Below are 20,795 nucleotides of genomic sequence, written 5' to 3'. Positions count from 1 at the left end.
GGGAGCAAGGTGGCAGTACAAGTGCTTTGCTACAAACATTTGTTTAATCCATAAGCAGTCCTATCCAACACCGTCATGCATTACAGAATACTGCTTAGTCAGAATATGAAAGTAATTCTGTCTTGATGGCGAAGTCATAATGAGCATTGCCATGCGTTGGATAAATCAGTGACGAGGAATTCGATGTAACTTGAGGGGACGTGGATAGTTGTGACGAGGAATCCTCGAGGGCCAACATTCAGGTAATGTACCCGGTGACCTATGGCAAATACCATACTCTTACGTCTCTTGTATAGTACGCGAGAGTTATGTCTGCAGAGAAACCTAAAAGCTAGCATTCCATAACCGGTCGGTAGATAAAAGCAAATAAGGCCGCAGAAGTAACGGCCATAAGATGAACCAACAAACAAGGGGAGGGCGAGACTCATTGAGGTCGCTAGACGGAGCGACAAGAGGCAAGGCCAAGCCAAGGAGCAAATGAATGATCTCAAGGTTTGTAAACACGATCCCAGAGGCGTGTGTACCACCCCTGCTCTCGGGTTACGCTCACTACCCTGCCTTGACTTTAGTTCTCCCGTTTTTCTCTTGTCGCTGTGTCTATCAGACTCGTCTACTAAACTTGTCACCATATTGTGCTATGGATGATTGTTTGCACGCTTATTTTATGGAGGGTTAACAGCTATTTTCTTACTTTTTACATGACAACACTGTACATGCTCTCTGGTCTAACATATTAGCTGATCCTCTGCAGTGAAGCATTCTGCCAGCAGCATTCCCAGACCTCTTTACCAGTATTATTTCTCTTACATGTTATCATCTCTCTCTCTCTCTCTCTCTCTCTCTCTCTCTCTCTCTCTCTCTCTCTCTCTCTCTCTCTCTCTCTCTCTCTCTATTTCTATATTATATTTTACAGAACATCTGTTGGTGTTACGCAGGTTGATGGCTCCTGTGTACAATGAGTTGGGCTCAATAAGTGTGCCTCCACTAGCAAAATTTTGCCTCTAATGATGTAACTATGATGGAAACCTACTGGTAAGTGAAAACCAATAATTCAGATACAACTTTACCTCAGTCTTTTGGACTCGAGCAGGTTCATCTATCATCATAATATCATGCAAGATCAACCTGGATGATGTTGCCCAACTCTGAGTGAGCAGTAAATACTCAAGGGAATTTGCCTTCCTACTGATAAAGCGTTGCCAACTTTGTAAGCAAAATTACTCTCATTCGGTAACATTTTTGTATCTGAATGTTGTAAAATTAGTGAATTTAGATAATTTCGACAGAAAATTACTTAAACATGTGAAAGCATTTCAACCACACGTCGTTCATAGATCTCACCCTCAGATGAACTTGAAAATATTCTATCAAATACAGTTTTTATTTTATCATACTCGTCACTGAAACTCAAGCCTGTGTAAAGAGTTCACTTTCTATAAAACCAGTTTTCCAAGTCATTAATTGTTGACCAGTCCTTAAAAACAGCTCTTATAATGTAACTCAATCAATGAAACTCTGACAACAGATTTCAAATAAGTGTTCGTAATACTCAAAATTTCTACTATCTATATATTTCATATTCTACTAGACCAGCTTTTTTTTTTTCAATAATCGCATTATAATCTATCGCTCTGCATTCTTTTTTCATGAAGCTATTTTTTTTCATTAACTTCCAAGTAAATATATTTTCAACTTTGCCATACTATCATTACACTGATAAGTATGAAAATGTGCACTTTTTATATATTCAGTATCATTCGCAACGATCCGCATTTTCACAGTTTCGACTGTCTTGTTTTATAGTTATTATAGTACAATGACGCATAACAAAAGCTCCAAATCATCAAAGTATGGCAAAATGCAAGAGCAAAATGTCGATACCATATGTCAACCATAGGGGCTGTGGTGCTTGGCAATAAGGTCACTTACTGGGTATTTTTAAAGAGTACTCCACATATCTTCCACCTCGCCTAATAAAATACTGATGATTTCCGAATTCTGGACGAATGGATACTGTCTTGCTTTCGTTGCAATTCCATTCTTACACAGAAAGAGGGTATTATATAAATCGACTGCTGTTGAAAATGTTATGTTGATTACGTTAAATCATTTTAAGCTGACCAGAAAAAAACTGAACTTGGGGAGAAAATACAACAAAATGGTCGCATATCAGAGCCTAACATTCACCTCAACGTTGCTTTCATCAGCATTTTCGTTTCACATGAGAAAAAATAAAATAGTCATGAAATCATTTTAGGTTAGAATGCGTACTCGAAAAATCTTACCTAAGATGCCGTTGTCCTTACATGATTATCAGTTTTAGTCGAATCAGCTGTACGAGAGAAAAATTTTGAACCACGTAAGGGAACAGTTCAGGAAAGTAAGCTGACTGTAAAGAGCGTATGGATATAAGAATTGAAAATATGGCTGAGGAACAGATAAACATACCCAAGAGCTGTGTCGGAGGGCAGAGTATCTGGTGAAAAATCTAGCGACTGTATCAATACTGACAATTATATTTGACGATTATAATCACAGAAAATATTTAGAAATTTTCAAATAGAAAAAGTTATTAGATGAATAGAGAAGAGTATTAGTGTGTTATGAATGATTTTTTTCGCTAGGTATGCCTTCCTGCAAATGCTTCTGGTTATCAATTTTAGCGCCAGAGAAATACCAAGTGTTTTGAAAATCCCGTGTGGTCAAATTTTAGCTGAACCTGACAGTGTCTGTGGTTGAAACAGGAGCTACTTGAAAATCTAGTTCTAAATCATAAAAATCGTGAACATTAGATTTACATTACGGAGTTGTAAAACGCATACATTTGGATAGGCATATGTAAATAACTGAATATATCTAGTTATTGCAGACTGATACCCAGCAAAAGTTTTTGGTTTCCTGAGGCACTAAATACGGTTCTTAACTCATGAAATTCGAGTAAGCTTATGTAAATCATCAGATAAACTGAGTTAGAAATCAGATCTAATAAATAAAAACTTTTCTATTAAAACGAATAATTATATGAGTGTACAACATCTGACGGTAGACGCTATCACATAAACGTTTGCGTAATTGAACAATTAAAGTAATTTCTCAAAGCTTCTCAAACACACACAAACAAGTTGTTGCGGGGAGTTTTTTCTTCGCCTGTTCTTTAGAGAATAGGTTTGATGGCGATTGGCAAGTGGAGGGTGAGAGGCGCGTGACCAGGACCCTTGACGCCTAGCAGAGTACGGGCCAATGCCGCTGCTTGAGACCTTAATCAACCTAAGTAAACAACACGAGTTGCCTTGCCAGCCACCTCGTTGGGCTAAGAGCATTATCGCACAATTCTGAGCAGGTTTCTCTCACCATATTCCCGAGATGAATCGTGTGGTTATTTATTAATCAAACCCTTTCTTGAAAGAGAAATATAAAACGTGGGGCGCCTGTTCCTCGGGGAGGGTGCGGCTGCCTCTAATGACTCCAGAACATCTCCAGACACTGGCTGCGTTGTGGTATGGCCGTATAACCCAGATAACTACTAGCTGGCTTTCAGCATCCATGAAGAGCTTCAGACCTGGGTGAGTACCTAACTAAAATAATTCCTGTAGTTACCCCGTGGTTAGAGGAAATGTGGCCGCCCCAACAACGTCCGGGTATTTATGACTGCGAAAGGGTGTGGGCCAAGGACGTCTCTCATCTCCCAGCCCGGCTGCGACGTCTGCAGTAGTAAGTTCGTACTTATGTTCAAGGTTGTCTGCTTCCTCCAAAATGCGCCGCATACTCTGATATCAGCAGCAGTTAGTATTGTTCTTGGAGACTTTGCTTCTGTTTAGATATACGCAGTTTATGCTGCTAGTCAAAATTTTCTGCTGTTACCAAATTATATCACTAAGAGTGAACCATTAGACTCTATAATAACAATTACCAGCATAACGTATGTTAGCCTTACAGTAATATTTGTAGACTATGTTTTGGTACTGTATGCTCCAGATGCAAGACTTATTACTACCTGATCCTGCTCACAACAAAATCCATGGCGTTGTTGCTGTGGTTTCGGTGCATTATACATGAGAGCTAGAGACAGTGAGAACAAATGTGGCCTTTGTTGTCTTTTCCTAGCGCTACCTCGCGCGCGTGCGGGGGGGGGGGGTCATTTCATGTGTGGCGGGGTGGCGACGGAAATGAATAAAGGCAGCAAGTATGAGTTATGTGCATGTGTATATATGTATATGTCTGTGTATATATACATATGTATACGCTGAAATGTATAGGTATGTATATGTCCGTTTGTGGACGTGTATGTATATACATGTGTGTGTGGGTGGGTTGGGTCATTCTTTCGTCTGTTTCCTTGCGCTACCTCGCTAACGCGGGAGACAGCGACAATATATATATATATATATATATATATATATATATATATATATATATATATATATATATATATATATAATATCCTAGCCTGAGCCAGGTACCTATTCTACTGGATAACTTTTATGGACAAGTTTGGTCTTGCTATGGGATATACCCTTAGTCCTATCCTCAGTAACTTATGGAATACTTTGAGTGAAATTATAACTTCAATCAGTAATCATCCAAAAATCTGGTTTTAATACGTTGATGATGAGTGGTCCTTATGCTTATCTTTCCAAGATTGATTTTTTTAGTGAATTAACATTCACCCCATCATCAAATTCAACACTGAATAGGATCTTTAGGCTATCTGCCGTTTCTTGGTGTTGATAAGTAGGGGATCTGAACATATGAGCTTCAAGATCTGCAAAACTCTTGAGCTATATTAATTATTTTCAGTACATGATTATTCTGTAAAAATGTTTGTAATTATGTTTTTAAGAGCATCAGGATATGTGATCCCATAAGTCTGGTAGGCGAATGTAGTCACATAAGACGTATCTTTAGGCAATTATGTTATCCTAAGTGGTTTGTGAATAAGGCTTACTAGTAAGAAAAGCTAGGAAGACACTGTATGAATGCAGTAACAAAAATGTGAAAAATAGTGATAGGTCTAAATGTTTAGTGTTGCCCTTTTCTCCTAACGTAGGTCGGTGCCCACCTAATGGTAGAATAATTCTCTCTCTCTCTCTCTCTCTCTCTCTCTCTCTCTCTCTCTCTCTCTCGGGGGGGGGGGGGGGACTTAGCATTTGTATCAACAAGCAGACTCCGAATCATGCAAAAAAAAAATTAAATGTGATACAGCAGCGTTTGAAAACGATATGAGGAAACGGGGACGGATTTTGGGTTAACCCTCTCCATTATTTGAGGCTGTCTTAAATACATTTTTTTCTTTTTTTGCTAATCGTAAACTGGATATATTATGTGATGTGGATGTACTATGCTGTTATTAAAGGTTAGCTTTCCCAATCCCTGTAACTGTAGGGAGCAGGCAACGCATGTGCCTTAGAGACAGCTACAATTTTGCTATTTAACCAGGCACTGCACGATAAAATTATACGTTATTGTGCAAAACTACAAGTTGGGAGGCGTTGCCAACGTCATCTGTCGAACTTTGCATCTATTCATATCAAATTACTTGTTAACTAAGAGTGGCATGATGATATCAAATCATTTATACGGTAGTTACTAATGTGATTTTCCTAGATTCATTGGGTGACGGGAAAGCTACTTGCACGCTCCACATCACGTCTCTTTTCACTCCTAAAGAACTACACTGCTTGCCCGCGACAATACAGCACGCACAACAATGGAGAAAATTATGGGATTGAAAATGATAATCTAGGACAGGATGGAGCAGCTGGCGTGACGGATGCTACACAGCGAGGTGTAGGAAGAACAGCCAAGAGTCTAAACCAAGATTTTAAGAAGCAAGTGCTGTATTTTTTCCAAAGTCCCAAAAATTTTGATCAAACCCAAGCCAAAGATTACGTTTCTTCTCGTATCGATCAGCAGTGATAGGATGAGCGCCTTTGAAATTTCAATGTACATACGCCCCTTCCCTTAAGGTAACTGTCTAGAAATTTATGATCCATTTCTCAAAAGATCTAGTGACTGCCTCTCTTATCTGATGGTATTACGTTAGGTTATTCATGTGATTAGACATTATTTTTCCGTTATAATAATACATTTCTATGCCTTGCTGTAGTTTCAAAGTAGATTATTATCACATGTCACAAGAAACTCGAGGGCGAAAAATCGAAGGAATGAAGGTAAACTATATAAACAAATAAAACGCTAATGGCAAGTGGACTATCATGAATGCAAAGGGTGGAAATGAAAGAAATATCACATTAAATAACTGCTGTCAATAACTTTTTGTATGAGTGATATATGGTTCTGATTCAAGTTTAATTACCCTTCCTCATTGACAGCCACTAAATCCTACAAACATAGCTGAGTGTGCCAAAACTAATGCTGACAGACAAGTGATGGTTGCGCTTGGAGAGGAAAGCAAGTGCGTTTAATTTATATAAAGTGAAGTAGCGCTCATGAATTACTTGGATAGATAGTATACCGTGTATACCACTGAGTAATAAACTGTCAGCGTATCCTAACTTTAACCTTTTAATAAGAACCACTGCTTGCAATTCAAAGTAGAACTCCTAGTTTCCTGGATGCTTAATGAGAGTACATATATTGGCTTGTAACAGAAACCAAGGAACTAGTAGTTTCAACAGAGTAATTCTAAGCGAAAAGTTAAAACCATGATATGGCATCATACTAATGTATTATAAATTTTATGAAACAAGCAATGAACATAGTGTGTTGTGCCACATAATACAATAGAATTAACGGAATGTCACACTACATTGTACAGAAATATATCATTTGTGTTGTAGCCTATTACTTTGGACAAGAGAGATTTCCCACGGTGCCACATCATAGCACGTTTAAATTTACTCTTAGTCTTCACCCTACTTATTTATACGGTTCAGCGTTTGGGGTCAGGTCTTTGAAAAATACTCTGCCTGACTATACATGAAGATTATCAACCAAAACAACAGACCCGAATCTAGCTTTATTCGGTTTGGTGTTGCCTGTCTTGGCTCGTTACCAGGCTGACATTCAACTGGTCCTGCGTGGGTAGCTCTCTGCATGGTGTCGGTTATCGTCAACACTCAGCAGAACAGCTGATGTCTGTCAATCTGACATGAGGCTGCTAGTATATAATGCTTCATCAGTTATGAAGAAATACGAATGATGAGCTTTCGTTTGTGAACCACACCACATGTAGTTGTATATCTTATACCGTATGTTGCTTTCACATAAGTTACATCCATGCTTATGTAATGATATGAATAACTTTCTTACTGGCATACGGCACTTTGTCGCTTCAACTAAAGATACTCAGAAAAATTTACTGCGTATGATACAGACAATGCGTCATACAAACGAACTGTACATGTAATTCCACTGTACTACGGACGATACAGAATTACTAGGGTTATAAAGTAAAAGAATAAACCACTACAACAGCATGAATAATGCAGTCATTATAAATCTTTCTGCTGTATCTGCATTGTGCACATTTTCCATTAGTTGTACATTAATATTACGTATAATGAAGATACAGTGATATCTCTGGTAAATACAGTTCCCACGAATAATAAGCATGACACTAGGTTATCCACAAATAGAGGTCTCATGTAATCTGCGATATTGGATGAGGTGAGAGGATAAAGTAGATAAAGTGGAAGCACGGATAATGTAAGAGTACAGAGATGCAGTACAGGTACTTACGAATTATGCAGGAGTACGAAATACATGATATACAGTGGAGGTATTCACGGATACTGTAGGGGCACAAGGAACAATACAGATGCAGTGAAGATACTCACGGATAATACAGAGGTTGTTGCCAGATTTCTGTTTCCAGCCAGGGCAGCAGAAGCTTTTGTGACGGGAGCCACAAACGTTGGGTCTGAAATACAGGAAGAGACCATTACAAAAGTATTACATGTATACTTTAACAGGTATGTTTGTAAAATCTAAAAAGAAAATTTCCATAAATTAAGATGGCGAGTATCTGACTATTATGTGACTAGAAAATGAATAAGTACTTATGTTCAGCGAAAACAATTCTAGTATCACCTAATCTGTGATGTTTGTAGGAAAAAAAGTAACTTTTGATAAAGAAAAAATAAGCGGGGTCCTTAAAGTCAAGACTGTTTCCCATGCTTATATACACTCTGTGTCTTAAGAGAAAATTTTGTGATATTCATTTATTAATCTCTCGCGACTATAATTACAGCGAGGCGGAAACTGCAGTCATTGTTGTGGTCGCACTATAACAACACTCGCGACAAGGACTTCAGACCGGTTCATTTTTGCTCCCGTACACGTGGACATGGTCTTGAGTATAATAAGAATGAACACAGTTTATTAATAGACTGGTAGTATATCAGTAGAGTCAAGAGGTTCAAGAGGCGTGCTTTCGAAGGGCAAAGGGCACTAATTGCAGCTGGGGTGGGTTGGCATGTGGGAGCTTTCATCCGTTAATGGACTCTTTGACGGTATGCAAATAAGACGCAAGAGATGATGTCTCTCGTGGGCCGAGGTGTGTCCACATCTCCTTACACGGCTACTTCATTCGCCTGCTGTTGATGTTTTTTCCCAAATCTTTTCCATCTGTCCTACGTAAAACAGAATAATTGTATTTCAGTATAGGAAAGCGACTGGTATAAGATGTCAATGCGACACCTGGAGCATGGGCTAACACAAGGATATTTCTTCTGAATGATTGCCTTTTCCAGCTGATTCTTTCTTGAGTTTCTTCCTTTGGGCATAATCATGTTCATAAAGTTCTCGCTGTATCACTGATATTTTAAACCAGCCCAGCGTTTCTCGGTTTCTAACTCATTTCCTTTAACACACGACCCTCTTTGCGTTACTGATGACTTTCGGGTAAGATACAGATCAGCGGCAGGGGGCTTTCATTTTTGGAAACGGCAGTGCCTGTTGGCTCATCAGCTGTGATAGATTTATCTTATTCAAAGGAAGTCAGCTTTTGAAGACGAATAGGTGACAACATTAAAATAAGCTTCAGGTATTAAGAAAAAAGTCACTGCCAATATAATTCAATTCATCCTATTCAACGTAACATGAAATAAGGTATACGCTGATAATTCTAATCTTCATACTTCGATTTTTCCTTCCCCTCACCTCATTCTAGTATTCATTCTCTCTCTGGCACGTGGTTCTTGACTCAGGCATGTACAGCATCTCGGAAAGGGGAAGCACTAACTTGGTTCTTATAATCAGTTGTGCTAATACGCAATTTTAACCTATATCTCCCAAAATGTCACTCGTCTATCAGAGTTCGATTTCCAAACACTACAACTCAACCCTTTGATGACATTACATATTGGGCGTAATCACTTCCTCTACTTTATCGTGAAACTCCTTTCCTGACTGCTGTAGGTCTTGTATATGACATAACTGTTTTTCTTGTGGATGATTATATAATATCTACAAGTTCTTTGCTTGTTTGTTCCAGCATGGAGTAATGCGAGCATTCCTGGTGTGGCTCTTCCTCCACTTTACCAGAGTGGGATTAGAGGTCTTCCGTTTCGTTAATTTGCAAGGTGCACCTCTCTTTAACCATCCTGTTTTGTCCACCATAATGTTGCTGCTCTCTCCCTGTTCCACAAATATTATTATGTCTTGAGCTCTGCTTGTCTGTCGCCAAAGCCGCCCACGGATTGCCCCTGGCTTCTGCTTCCCATTGTTTCTGTGCGGAGACCGGCCACACAAGGACTGACCGATATGATGTTTTCTTATCTCCTCACCGCAGTTGTGACATTCTCTTCCTTTTTCATTCTTTCGTCTCAGCCTTTCTACCTCTGAGTCAGGTCTACAAACATCTAAAGAGCTGTGATTCATTTCTTCATTCTTTTTCTATTTTTTTTTTTATCCAGGATGAAAAAAAAATAAACCTAACGGGCCAACCACCCGAACTTTTCGGCCATGTTTGATTTTATCTTCAGAATGAAGAACGCATCATTACATATTCATACCCAGTGATGCTGACATCGACACGAAATATGCGGGGCGTAGCCCATCATTTCACGATGCCGAAAAGGCAGACCGGTAATTTTTTTTAAGGTGTAGAGAAAAACTGGTCGTTCTTATCTATTGCAGGCAAGAAAACGATTACCAGCAGTTCAGACTGATCGCACAATGACATACAACGGTATGTCACAGTACGTAAAATAAGTTCAAGGGATGATAATTTCCTGAAGCAAATCCTAAGGCTAAGGTACAGTTTCAGATTTCGAGTCAGTATGAAAATGTTTTTCAGATGCAATCGCCTGGTACCTGGAAGGAAAAATATTTTTGGTAAAGGTTTTCTGAGACAAATTCGAATAACCATGAGATGGTACCATATCAGTTCTGAGGAAATTAACAATGACCTTGACAGAATTTACCGAAAACTAAATTTTGGTAAATGCATCGTGTAGGAAGAGAGGAAAGTGATTGGTTCTCAGTGAATGTAGGTTTGCGGCAGGGGTGTGTGATGTCTCCATGGTTGTTTAATTTGTTTATGGATGGGGTTGTTAGGGAGGTAAATGCAAGAGTCCTGGAAAGAGGGGCAAGTATGAAGTCTGTTGGGGATGAGAGAGCTTGGGAAGTGAGTCAGTTGTTGTTCGCTGATGATACAGCGCTGGTGGCTGATTCATGTGAGAAACTGCAGAAGCTGGTGACTGAGTTTGGTAAAGTGTGTGGAAGAAGAAAGTTAAGAGTAAATGTGAATAAGAGCAAGGTTATTAGGTACAGTAGGGGTGAGGGTCAAGTCAATTGGGAGGTGAGTTTGAATGGAGAAAAACTGGAGGAAGTGAAGTGTTTTAGATATCTGGGAGTGGATCTGTCAGCGGATGGAACCATGGAAGCGGAAGTGGATCATAGGGTGGGGGAGGGGGCGAAAATTTTGGGAGCCTTGAAAAATGTGTGGAAGTCGAGAACATTATCTCGGAAAGCAAAAATGGGTATGTTTGAAGGAATAGTGGTACCAACAATGTTGTATGGTTGCGAGGCGTGGGCTATGGATAGAGATGTGCGCAGGAGAATGGATGTGCTGGAAATGAGATGTTTGAGGAAAATGTGTGGTGTGAGGTGGTTTGATCGAGTAAGTAACGTAAGGGTAAGAGAGATGTGTGGAAATAAAAAGAGCGTGGTTGAGAGAGCAGAAGAGGGTGTTTTGAAATGGTTTGGGCACATGGAGAGAATGAGTGAGGAAAGATTGACCAAGAGGATATATGTGTCGGAGGTGGAGGGAACGAGGAGAAGAGGGAGACCAAATTGGAGGTGGAAAGATGGAGTGAAAAAGATTTTGTGTGATCGGGGCCTGAACATGCAGGAGGGTGAAAGGAGGGCAAGGAATAGAGTGAATTGGAGCGATGTGGTATACAGGGGTTGACGTGCTGTCAGTGGATTGAATCAAGGCATGTGAAGCGTCTGGGGTAAACCATGGAAAGCTGTGTAGGTATGTATATTTGCGTGTGTGGACGTGTGTATGTACATGTGTATGGGGGGGGGGGGGTTGGGCCATTTCTTTCGTCTGTTTCCTTGCGCTACCTCGCAAACGCGGGAGACAGCGACAAAGTATAAAAAAAAAAAAAAAAAAAAAAAAAAGCATCGTGTGACATTTTGAAAGCCTGCGAAGTGCACTGCTGGTACTGCCTTACATTTTACTTAGATTAATGATATCTCCCATGATCCTCTTTCTTGAAAAAAGGTCTAATACATAAAATATAAATATGCCTTATAACTTGATTTTTTTTTCATATAATGTCACTTTACACCAGTTGCCGTATGTGAATACTCTTATGATATGTATGCTTAACATACATGGTACATATCTTGGCTTGATGACTATTCCGCAGTTGACAGTCACTCTTTCCGACAGCTGACACACTCTTCAGCAGGGAGGAAAATCAAGCAGCCCCTTCAGCTGGCTGCACCATCAACCACCCTAATTTCACGGCTGCTTGGATGCCACAAGCCTCGCTTTAACTTCTTTTTTTTTTTTATCCCCACTAACATGATACATTTCTGAAATTAAGATATGATCTAGACATTTATACGTTTTCTTCAAGTGGTGAGATTTTATCAGATGAATTAACCCACAATTACATACTAACGAGGGTTTTAATGCAAGGGTTCTCCAACGTGTCACTGTATGACTATGTGCTTAATGTTTGAGAACATAGTATGTATGTATCACTCCAATGAATGATAATAGACTCTTATCATCAACGCAAGTGACGCTTCCTTCGCTTGTCAAAACCACCACATCTACTTTGCGTAATGTTCACTGAACTAAAATAATAATGGGGATGGACAAAGGAGCATAAACGTGATTCTTTTTTGGAGCAGCTCTAAGATGCAAATTAGAGAAAGGAGGTAAATAACACAATACAATATAAATAATAATAGAAATTAAGATGAGACAAGAGAGTTATTATCTGGGTGTGCAGATGTCTGTCGTGATGGCGACCCGGCGAGAGACTCTTGTATGCTTCTGCATGTCTCCTCCACCACACTGTTTTTGTGCTTCCACCCACACACCTTCCCTCTCCCTCATCCCTCCCTCTCTCCTGCCTTACTCTCTCGTCTTCTTTCTCCCATTTTTCTGCCTACATCTTTCGAATTTCATTCCACTGTCCTCTCACTTTCGCTCATGAATATTTTCCTATGGTCTCATTTCCTTGTCTCTTTCTTAGTTCAGCCTCTCACAATCCGGTTTCTTATTCTCGGTGGAATTACTCCGTTCTTCGACTCTATTGTCAACCTGTCAAGATCCGGAGTTCTCTTGGTACCTTTCTCAAGTTTAGTTTATAATCTTCCTCGCTTCCCCTGCAAATCGCGTTATCTATTCAGCGCACTTCTCCCTTCTTAGTCTCCACACATTCTTTTCCGTTGAACTTCCATTTCGCAGGGACGCTTCTAGCATCTCCGCCTAAAACCCCTTTTCCATTTCCCTCATAGTTTCCTTCCCTTATAGTGGCCGTCATCTCTCCCAGCCACTCCGAGTGCTCGTGCCGCCGTGTCCTGACAGGCGTCACCCGTGGACCCAGCCAGCCACGGGCGCGGGTCCTGCCTGGCAAAGTCATCACCCCCAGCCGACCCCCGCCACTAACCAGGGTTTCCACGTCCTCGGAAACCCTGCATGACGTCGAGTGCATACCTATTCGTACTTCGATAGCACATGAACTTGTCACATACACTAAGTGGCATTTAAGCGTCAGCTTAAACGTATGCCTATTTACATGCACTAAAACAATGATACGCTTACATCTACAAGTTTTTATCCATACATGAACGTGTTTACGCTAAACTCTGCCTAAAATCTCTCGAACTCGAACATACTTAGAAGCGTTTACATACGAATCCGTTGGCCAGATGCCTTCAGTATGACAATGAGTGTAACGAGCAGCTTGCGTTGGCCAAGTAAACCCATGAGAGTATCTTGTCGTCTCAAGTGGCCTCTTATGTCATCATGCTCAAGGATTGAACATATGACCACAAACATACAACTGCTTGCAAGACAGATGTAATACAGTTCATGATGTGTAGCTAGCAAGAGAGACCCATACAGCGTGTTAATGATGTAAAATTGTATGGCTGAATTCAGACATACTAAAACTCTCTTTCTCTCTGCTCCATGATCATATCTCGTCGTGGGTGTTGTCTTTTTCATTATACAAACACGTATCAATAAAACTAATGGTCGCATCAATTCATGTTCGTCAATAAATAATCAAAGGCATAACAAATCTGCACGTAGGACTCTTAAACATGTGCCACCAAGAATCATATTGAGCAGTATTTCCCTTCTATTTGAGAGAGAGAGAGAGGATAATGGAGGGAAGGACAGAGAAAGGGGATCCCTGACCGTAACTCACTTAATCCTTTATTAAATGGTACGGCACTGGTCGTAAAGACTGCTACCGTAAGTTCGAACTTTATCAGTGGTACGCATCACTAATATTACCATTTTTTTTTTTTATCTCTGACCTAAAAAAGTTGTAACGTTCAGCTGCGACCCATGTTATGAGGTATGTCCCATATCATAAGTTACGTCCCACATCATAATCGCAAATGACGGGATTACCATGAGCTTATGCATGTCCACCAAATAAGAAAATCCATTATCCTCTGCATGGCCGACAGACAATTAAAACGAGGCCATTCAGTTTGTAATGGTCAATTAGCTAGCGCCACATATACATGCACATAGGGATTTTAAAATGTGTTTAGGTAGACTTTCTTTTCAAATCACAACAAAGAGATGATATATCAGAGCAGTTGATGCACCATCAGCACTAGGTCTTAATTCCACGGCCAACTTTCACAAATAGATGGCTCGAAATTTTTTTACAGTAGTATAGTGATTATTTGTGTTGTTCATGGTGATTGGAATGGTACTGTTCTTGAAGCGGCGTGCACGACTTCGTACGACTGGCTATACTGCAGTTTTGGCGTGGAAATGCAGCTCGGGGACGGGAGATCTCAGGTGGCCGAAAGTTATGGTGACGAGGTCAGTGGAGCGATTTTATCACGAACTGTCGGATGAGGTCCAAGTGTTAAGAGTCTGGAGGACAAGGGCGTCGAGCGCCTCTTGACATGCAGGGTAAAAGGGACCCAAGGCTGATTTTGAATGCCCATTATGCATGGCCTTTCCAAGTTGCCCCCCGTCTTACAGTGAACAGGGAGGAAGAGCAAACGGGAGAGTCATAGGTGAATTTTGGATGGGTGAAAGTTATATATATGCTTTTGACTTCAGGCAAAGGGGTGCAAGTGTCTATAGCCGACAAGAATGTAATAACTTGTGGGAAGATTTGATGATGGTGTTGACGTGTTTCAAGTATATCGTCCAAAGTGACATCGAGGAGCTTGTTGGACTGAATAGCCTAAAAGGGGCTAGGACCTATTGAGACAATAGAGGGGTGATATATATAATATATATATATATATATATATATATATATATATATATATATATATATATATATATGACTGTGACGATTGAAATTTATCTCGACATGAAATAAAGATTGTTTCCCTGATAGAGATTTCAAATAACACCTTTTAATATAAAGAGAACCATCATATATATTTCTGTACGATGTTAAGAGTATTATGAAAGTACGCAATACGATAATTAGCCGTCTCGGGATTCTCGTTGACTGAAATAATCTTTTCGTGGCATTTATAACTGTATGGTGAATGGGTGGGTAGCCCGGAGGACCATAAATTGTACAGACGGGACAAGGTACGGAGGAAGAGTTGAGGTCATTGCTACAGCGGGGGAATGGAAGAGCTGGAGTACAACTGGGAAATGATGATGTGAAAGTGGAGTGGTAGGCAGGAGGAATACAGAATGACAAGGAGAGGCTACGAAATTACAATAGGGAGAATTTTAGAAGGATAATTATCATTAGAAATTAAACACAGGAACACCATTCCTAAGGGAGTTGTAAGAGGTGGTAATACAAAAATATCGATTTGAATGTTCTTTAACGTCCTTTTATATAGATCTGATCCGACAGTCGATTCCGGAGTCTTATCGTAGTCTAGCATATTCTCCACCAGTTTTTTCCTGTCTAGCATATTCTCCACCAGTTTTTTCCTGTGAATTAATTTCTCCTTTTTGATATACTAAGAATTAGATTACAATGATGAACAATGATATCACAAGAATACCGAAATTTAGTCTCTTTTTTTTCGCAGAAACATTGCAAACGAATTCCGCACCTGACGACCAGGGCGGCAAGATAGTACTTTTCTCAGTCGCTCCGTCACTGTAATGAAGTTAAAGAAACACCGAAGAAGAAACAATATGTTGATGTAATACACACAAGCTGTGCACAAGCTTTTGACATATCTACAATGCTGTCGAAAAACGACTTACATTAAGTGGAGATAACTGGTAATGATGGAAAGTTGAACCTACAACTAACCAATTAGATATTCTATTTTCTAAACTCTCTCCTAAAGAGAATCTTAGTGGCACATCTACTGTTCCTTAATCTTGTATGCGACATTTGTGTGAATACAAACCACAGCTCCGTGATTACATTGGCAGAAGGCATATGGAAGCTATGAAAATGTCGTCTGTCGAAGAAAGAAAGTGCACGCTTGCTTAAATAAGTCTGCCAAGTGCCACTGAAAATTAAATGTTATATGATAATGTTTCAATTGCTTCCGTATGGGGGAAGTGAAGCAATAAAAAGTCTTACAGACCACTTGACACATTCAAACTTCACTTCCAAGAAGAAATGCAAAAAATTTGAGTAATTATGTCTGACAATCCCACTTTCAGTGTATTTGTTCGGGCCCCTCACACGAAGACGTTTTGAGTCTCTTTTTCTTTATACTCCAGCTTTCTTTAAGTACGTACGTTGTTAATGCAAAAAGACAACCTGACGAATCTAACAAATAAACTACATTTTATGCAACATTCCTACATTTGTCCCGAATATATTACAACTATAACATAAACAAGAAAATAACATCATAACTTAATATTCTTGACTTCTTACATATACTGCCAGTGACCAAGGAGGCTTGGCTCTCTTAGCCTCTATGAACTTAAATGTTCCACTGAACAAACTCGTCTGAGTAACAACTTGCATATATTTTAATGCACTTTAAACCAAGCTAGTAATTAACAGACAAATTACCTACGAGAGAAAACCTAAAAACGGCGACATTATCTACTGCAAACACATCAGCCTTGCTGTCGAAACGTCCAGAAACCTTCCTCTTCTTCCGTCCGTCATAAAATGCCCGTTAACTGCCGTTCACTGAATTGTTGCCATATCCTACGTACAGACTTTTTTTCTTTTTTATAAAGAATCTTCCCCTTGATCCCTCTAAAGTAAATGCTGACCTTACCCATTACAATTGATTTACGTTGTAACCTTCACACAGCGCAACTTTGCTATACTTTTCCTGTATGGAGGGCCGTGGCACCAGCTGGGACCAAGTGGAAGCAATAAAAAGTGTCGTGTTGAACCCTTGCGCCGTGTGTCCTGACCCCGATCCTCCCAGTTGGTGCAGGCACTTAGGCTTGGTCTTCTCTCACTTCCACCACTCCTTTCATTTGATCCCGGTATATAATTGCATTATGATAGTGAAAGCATTAATGCTAAAATGTGTTTATTATAGTTCTTCATGTGTTGCCATGCAAGTGGAAAAAAACCACGTTCCGATGTACTGGTATGGCAACTAACACAGCATTTATGCATATGTTTGATGTTTTCTTGCCATTACATTATAACCAGACTTTGACATGTGGTGCTTTCATAATATCAACCGCAGCTTCGCTAGCCATGTGAAAACAGTGGCATGGGGTTAAATGATGGTGACTGAAATTAAGCGTCGAGTCAGGCCAAGTTTCCATTCACTGAATGATTTGATAATAGTCCTTGTCGCTTACGTCTGCATCTAAGTTCAATATTTTCATATATCTTTTCTCCAAGTACAGCTTGCGTCCTGCTGGACTGTGCACATGACATCACTTTAAATGATATCTCCAGGGTCACGAAGAGCCTGAAGAGTGACAACCTCCCCACAAAGAGTGTAACAGTACAAAAGTGCTTGTACTACGACTCTGTGATGGTAAGAGTGACATCTGATGTTCTGAGCCGTCCCTTGGTAGACCGCTGAGTAAGCTCTCCCTGCAGGATGCCTTAAATCATAATGACGCTCGCCTGTCCACGCTCCTTACCACAACTCTCTCAGAAACATTGAAGGCATCACCCTCACCATCAAGACGAATGGGGCAAGTGCCAGGAGGTACTATTAAATGACAAGAACCAAAGAGATACTTGGAAAATAAAGAAAAAAAGTAAATCTGCCGATACTTTTAAACGCAACCTTAAAAATCACAGTCAAAATGTAAAAGGTGTCTTTCACATAATCATATGAAAGCGTAGCCTTTAGGAAGAATACCTTGAAGAAATTAAAAGGAACACAGAACAAAGCAAGTATGTATATGAGAGTATCAAATAATGGCCGGCTGTCAACACCACCCAGGAATGACGTAAACAAAGCAGTACCATGTACAAGGCGGCTCACACAACAACACATTTGTCCCGTTTAAATGTCACTACACGGTGTGTGTCTGTGTGTGTGTGCGGGAGAGATGGAGTGAAAGTGGCACATATTTAGAGTATTATAAGAAAGTTGAAGAGAGGGGGAAAGAGAGAAAAGAGAAGTAGGGCCAGAGGGAGCAGGCACCAGCGCAAGACGAATGCGTGACCCCATAAATCCATCGGTATGTGGCGGGGGAGGGGGGATTAGGGCGCGCCTCTTCCTCCGTCTTTGGCTAAGAACCCATCCTTGCTGCTCCTGCTGTTGCTGATGATCCTGTGCTGCTGCTGAGTAGTCCGTTTCTGACAATGTTGTTGCTGGTGTTACATTTACCATTCTCTTGTGGCACACTGACTCAGGTGCTACCGCTGCCCTTGCTTAGGCTACTGTTACCGTGCCTATGAAGGCACGTTGAATGCGTTAGGGCTGATGTGTGCTGTTGACCTGGCATTTAGCAAGAGTCACAACCGCCACTTCTGCTACTGATTTTAATGGTGCTAGTCCTATGGTCGTGCTACTGCCTGCGCTTCTGTGGTTAGTGATAAAATCCCTGGTACTGACGATGATGGTGATGTTGGGGATTGATGTTAATAATCCTGCTGAAGCTCCTGAATGAAAGTTATTGATTTTACTGATAATGTTGCTTGTATGACTACTGCTGCTGCTACTGTACCTTTCCCTCTGGTTACACACATGAATTCTACATCAACTTTCGGCGTTCCTTCCTGATCCTCAGCGAAAGGATGTCCATACCATCAGTTCCTTGCTCTTGCACGTCATGCACTCAGTATACCACAGCTTTCCTATCTGACTTTGTATCTGTTTCACGTGACTTTATCTGCTTGCACCTATTTCATTTCTTCCCATTCCTGTGTCTTTATGAATATTGTGCCTTTCGAGTGTGATTCATGGCATTCGAAATTTCCACTTAACCCACTGTATAGCCTAGATATCAGGTAGCTGACGCGTCGATAATTTACAGTGTTTAGACCCACTATATGGTTTAGGCTTAAGGTGCTAACGCGTTGATGACACAGTGTTTATACCGATTTTCTAGGCTTTTGGTCCTGACACATCGGTAATGCAGTGTTTGCAAGGCCAGTATTGAGCTGTAAAACGATTACCGTTCATTATGGAGCGCTCAACTACTCCCCCAGATGGCCAGTGAGGAGCCACTCGGCGTCGGGAAGAAGCTCAGTGGGCGCCAACCGTCTCGCCTCCCTCGCCCCCACTTACTCCTGCACTCACCACTCACTCCCACTCACCACTCGCTCCTGCACTCACCACTCACTCCTACACTCAATTTCACTCTTCTCACATTCCCATCTTTCTGCAATCTGTAGCCCTGCTATCTATTGTACTGTACTTTCTTCACATTCATTCATTTTCTTTCCTCCGTTTTCCTTTCATGCACCAGCCTTTCCACTTTTTTTCTTATATCATTCTCTCTCACACGAATGTTTCCATGTATGCCTTTCTCGCATTGCTTTGCTCCAATGGCGTTTCGTGCGCTCTTTACCCTCCCCCCCCCCTTTATGCATCTTCTATTCATTCTCCCCTGTCCTGTCCCTTCCCACGCACTTTTCTCTCCCATGCTCTACCTTACCATACGTTCCTATCTCCCATGTTATACTTTCCTTAGCACTCTTCTTTCCCATGCACTCTTCTCCCATGCTATGCCTTCCCATGCACTCTTCTCTTCTCTGCTATGCCTTACCGTGCTCTCTTCTCCACCATGCTATGCTTTAGCATTCACTTTTCTCTCGCGTGTTATGCCGTAATATGAACTCTTCTCTCATGGTCTTTTATCCCCATTCTCTACCATCTCATGCACTCTCACTTGCCCACCTGTTCCTTCTCTTGCGTTGTCTACCCCACCTCCTGCTTCCTCTCCCATAATTTATTGCCCTTTGTCTCGGGTTAATTGTATAGAGGTGGGCTTAAGAGGCGGTACGTTATGGCAGGTCCTGACGGCGCCCTTCGTCACCACAATGCCAGAGTCCCACGTTCGTAAACATGTTTCTAGGCTAGGAACATCCCGTCTCATTGACTAAGGCGACAGCAGGGTGGCTTTCTGATTCCTCAGCACTGTGGAGACAGCACGCAGCTTGCATGAAGGCGGGATTACCACAAGACTGAATGCAGAAATTCCTGACCATAAGCAGAGAAATTCTTCACTATGAGGTCGTCAGTATGACCTTGCTAGGTATATCTTGATGTTCTCATGACGTTGGCTCCAGACATTTATCAGGGTGGTCAGTATGGTGTGGTAGGAACCAGGTGTGTGTGTGTGTGTGGGCGGTCGGAGGGCGGTTAGTAGACGAATAGAGGGGACCATGGGCATATCATGGTTACACCAGAGACCTTCGTCCAGCTGTATGGTATTTCCCTGAATAAGAGCTGTTATGATCTTCATGTTCATATATACTGCCCTCCGTCCGAGACATGAAGTACTTGTTTGTGCTCATGAAAACATCGGTTTCGAGGTTAGGCCTTAATTGCTTGATATCAGGCATTGTACTTTCTTTACTTGATTGAATATTTTCCTTTCAATTAAAAGTTGATATTAATAATACCTCAAAGAGTACAGATATGAGGCAGTAGTCATCTCCAACACCTACCATCTCGCTTTATCAAGATATCTAGGTGAAATTACATGACAACGGAATATAAGTAGAAACTAATGTTTATACTGAACGCCACACTCCAGCCAGTGACTACGATGTACCACGGAC

General features: G+C 40.8%; 1 protein-coding gene across 1 annotated transcript in view; it reads right to left on the bottom strand.

Annotated features, from left to right (window-relative positions):
* The window catches only part of LOC139746792 (fibrillin-1-like), a 172,569-nt gene that overhangs the window by 101,836 nt on the left and 49,938 nt on the right, over window positions 1–20,795 (bottom strand). Inside the window, exon 2 of the mRNA XM_071658344.1 lies at window positions 7,800–7,882. Within this exon, the coding sequence (XP_071514445.1) occupies window positions 7,800–7,882 (83 nt within the window). The remainder of the gene's footprint in view (window positions 1–7,799; window positions 7,883–20,795) is intronic.

The sequence above is a fragment of the Panulirus ornatus genome, chromosome 66, assembly GCF_036320965.1.
Source record: "Panulirus ornatus isolate Po-2019 chromosome 66, ASM3632096v1, whole genome shotgun sequence".
Taxonomy (NCBI): Eukaryota; Metazoa; Arthropoda; class Malacostraca; order Decapoda; family Palinuridae; genus Panulirus; species Panulirus ornatus.
This window is presented reverse-complemented; position numbering and strand designations above follow the sequence as displayed.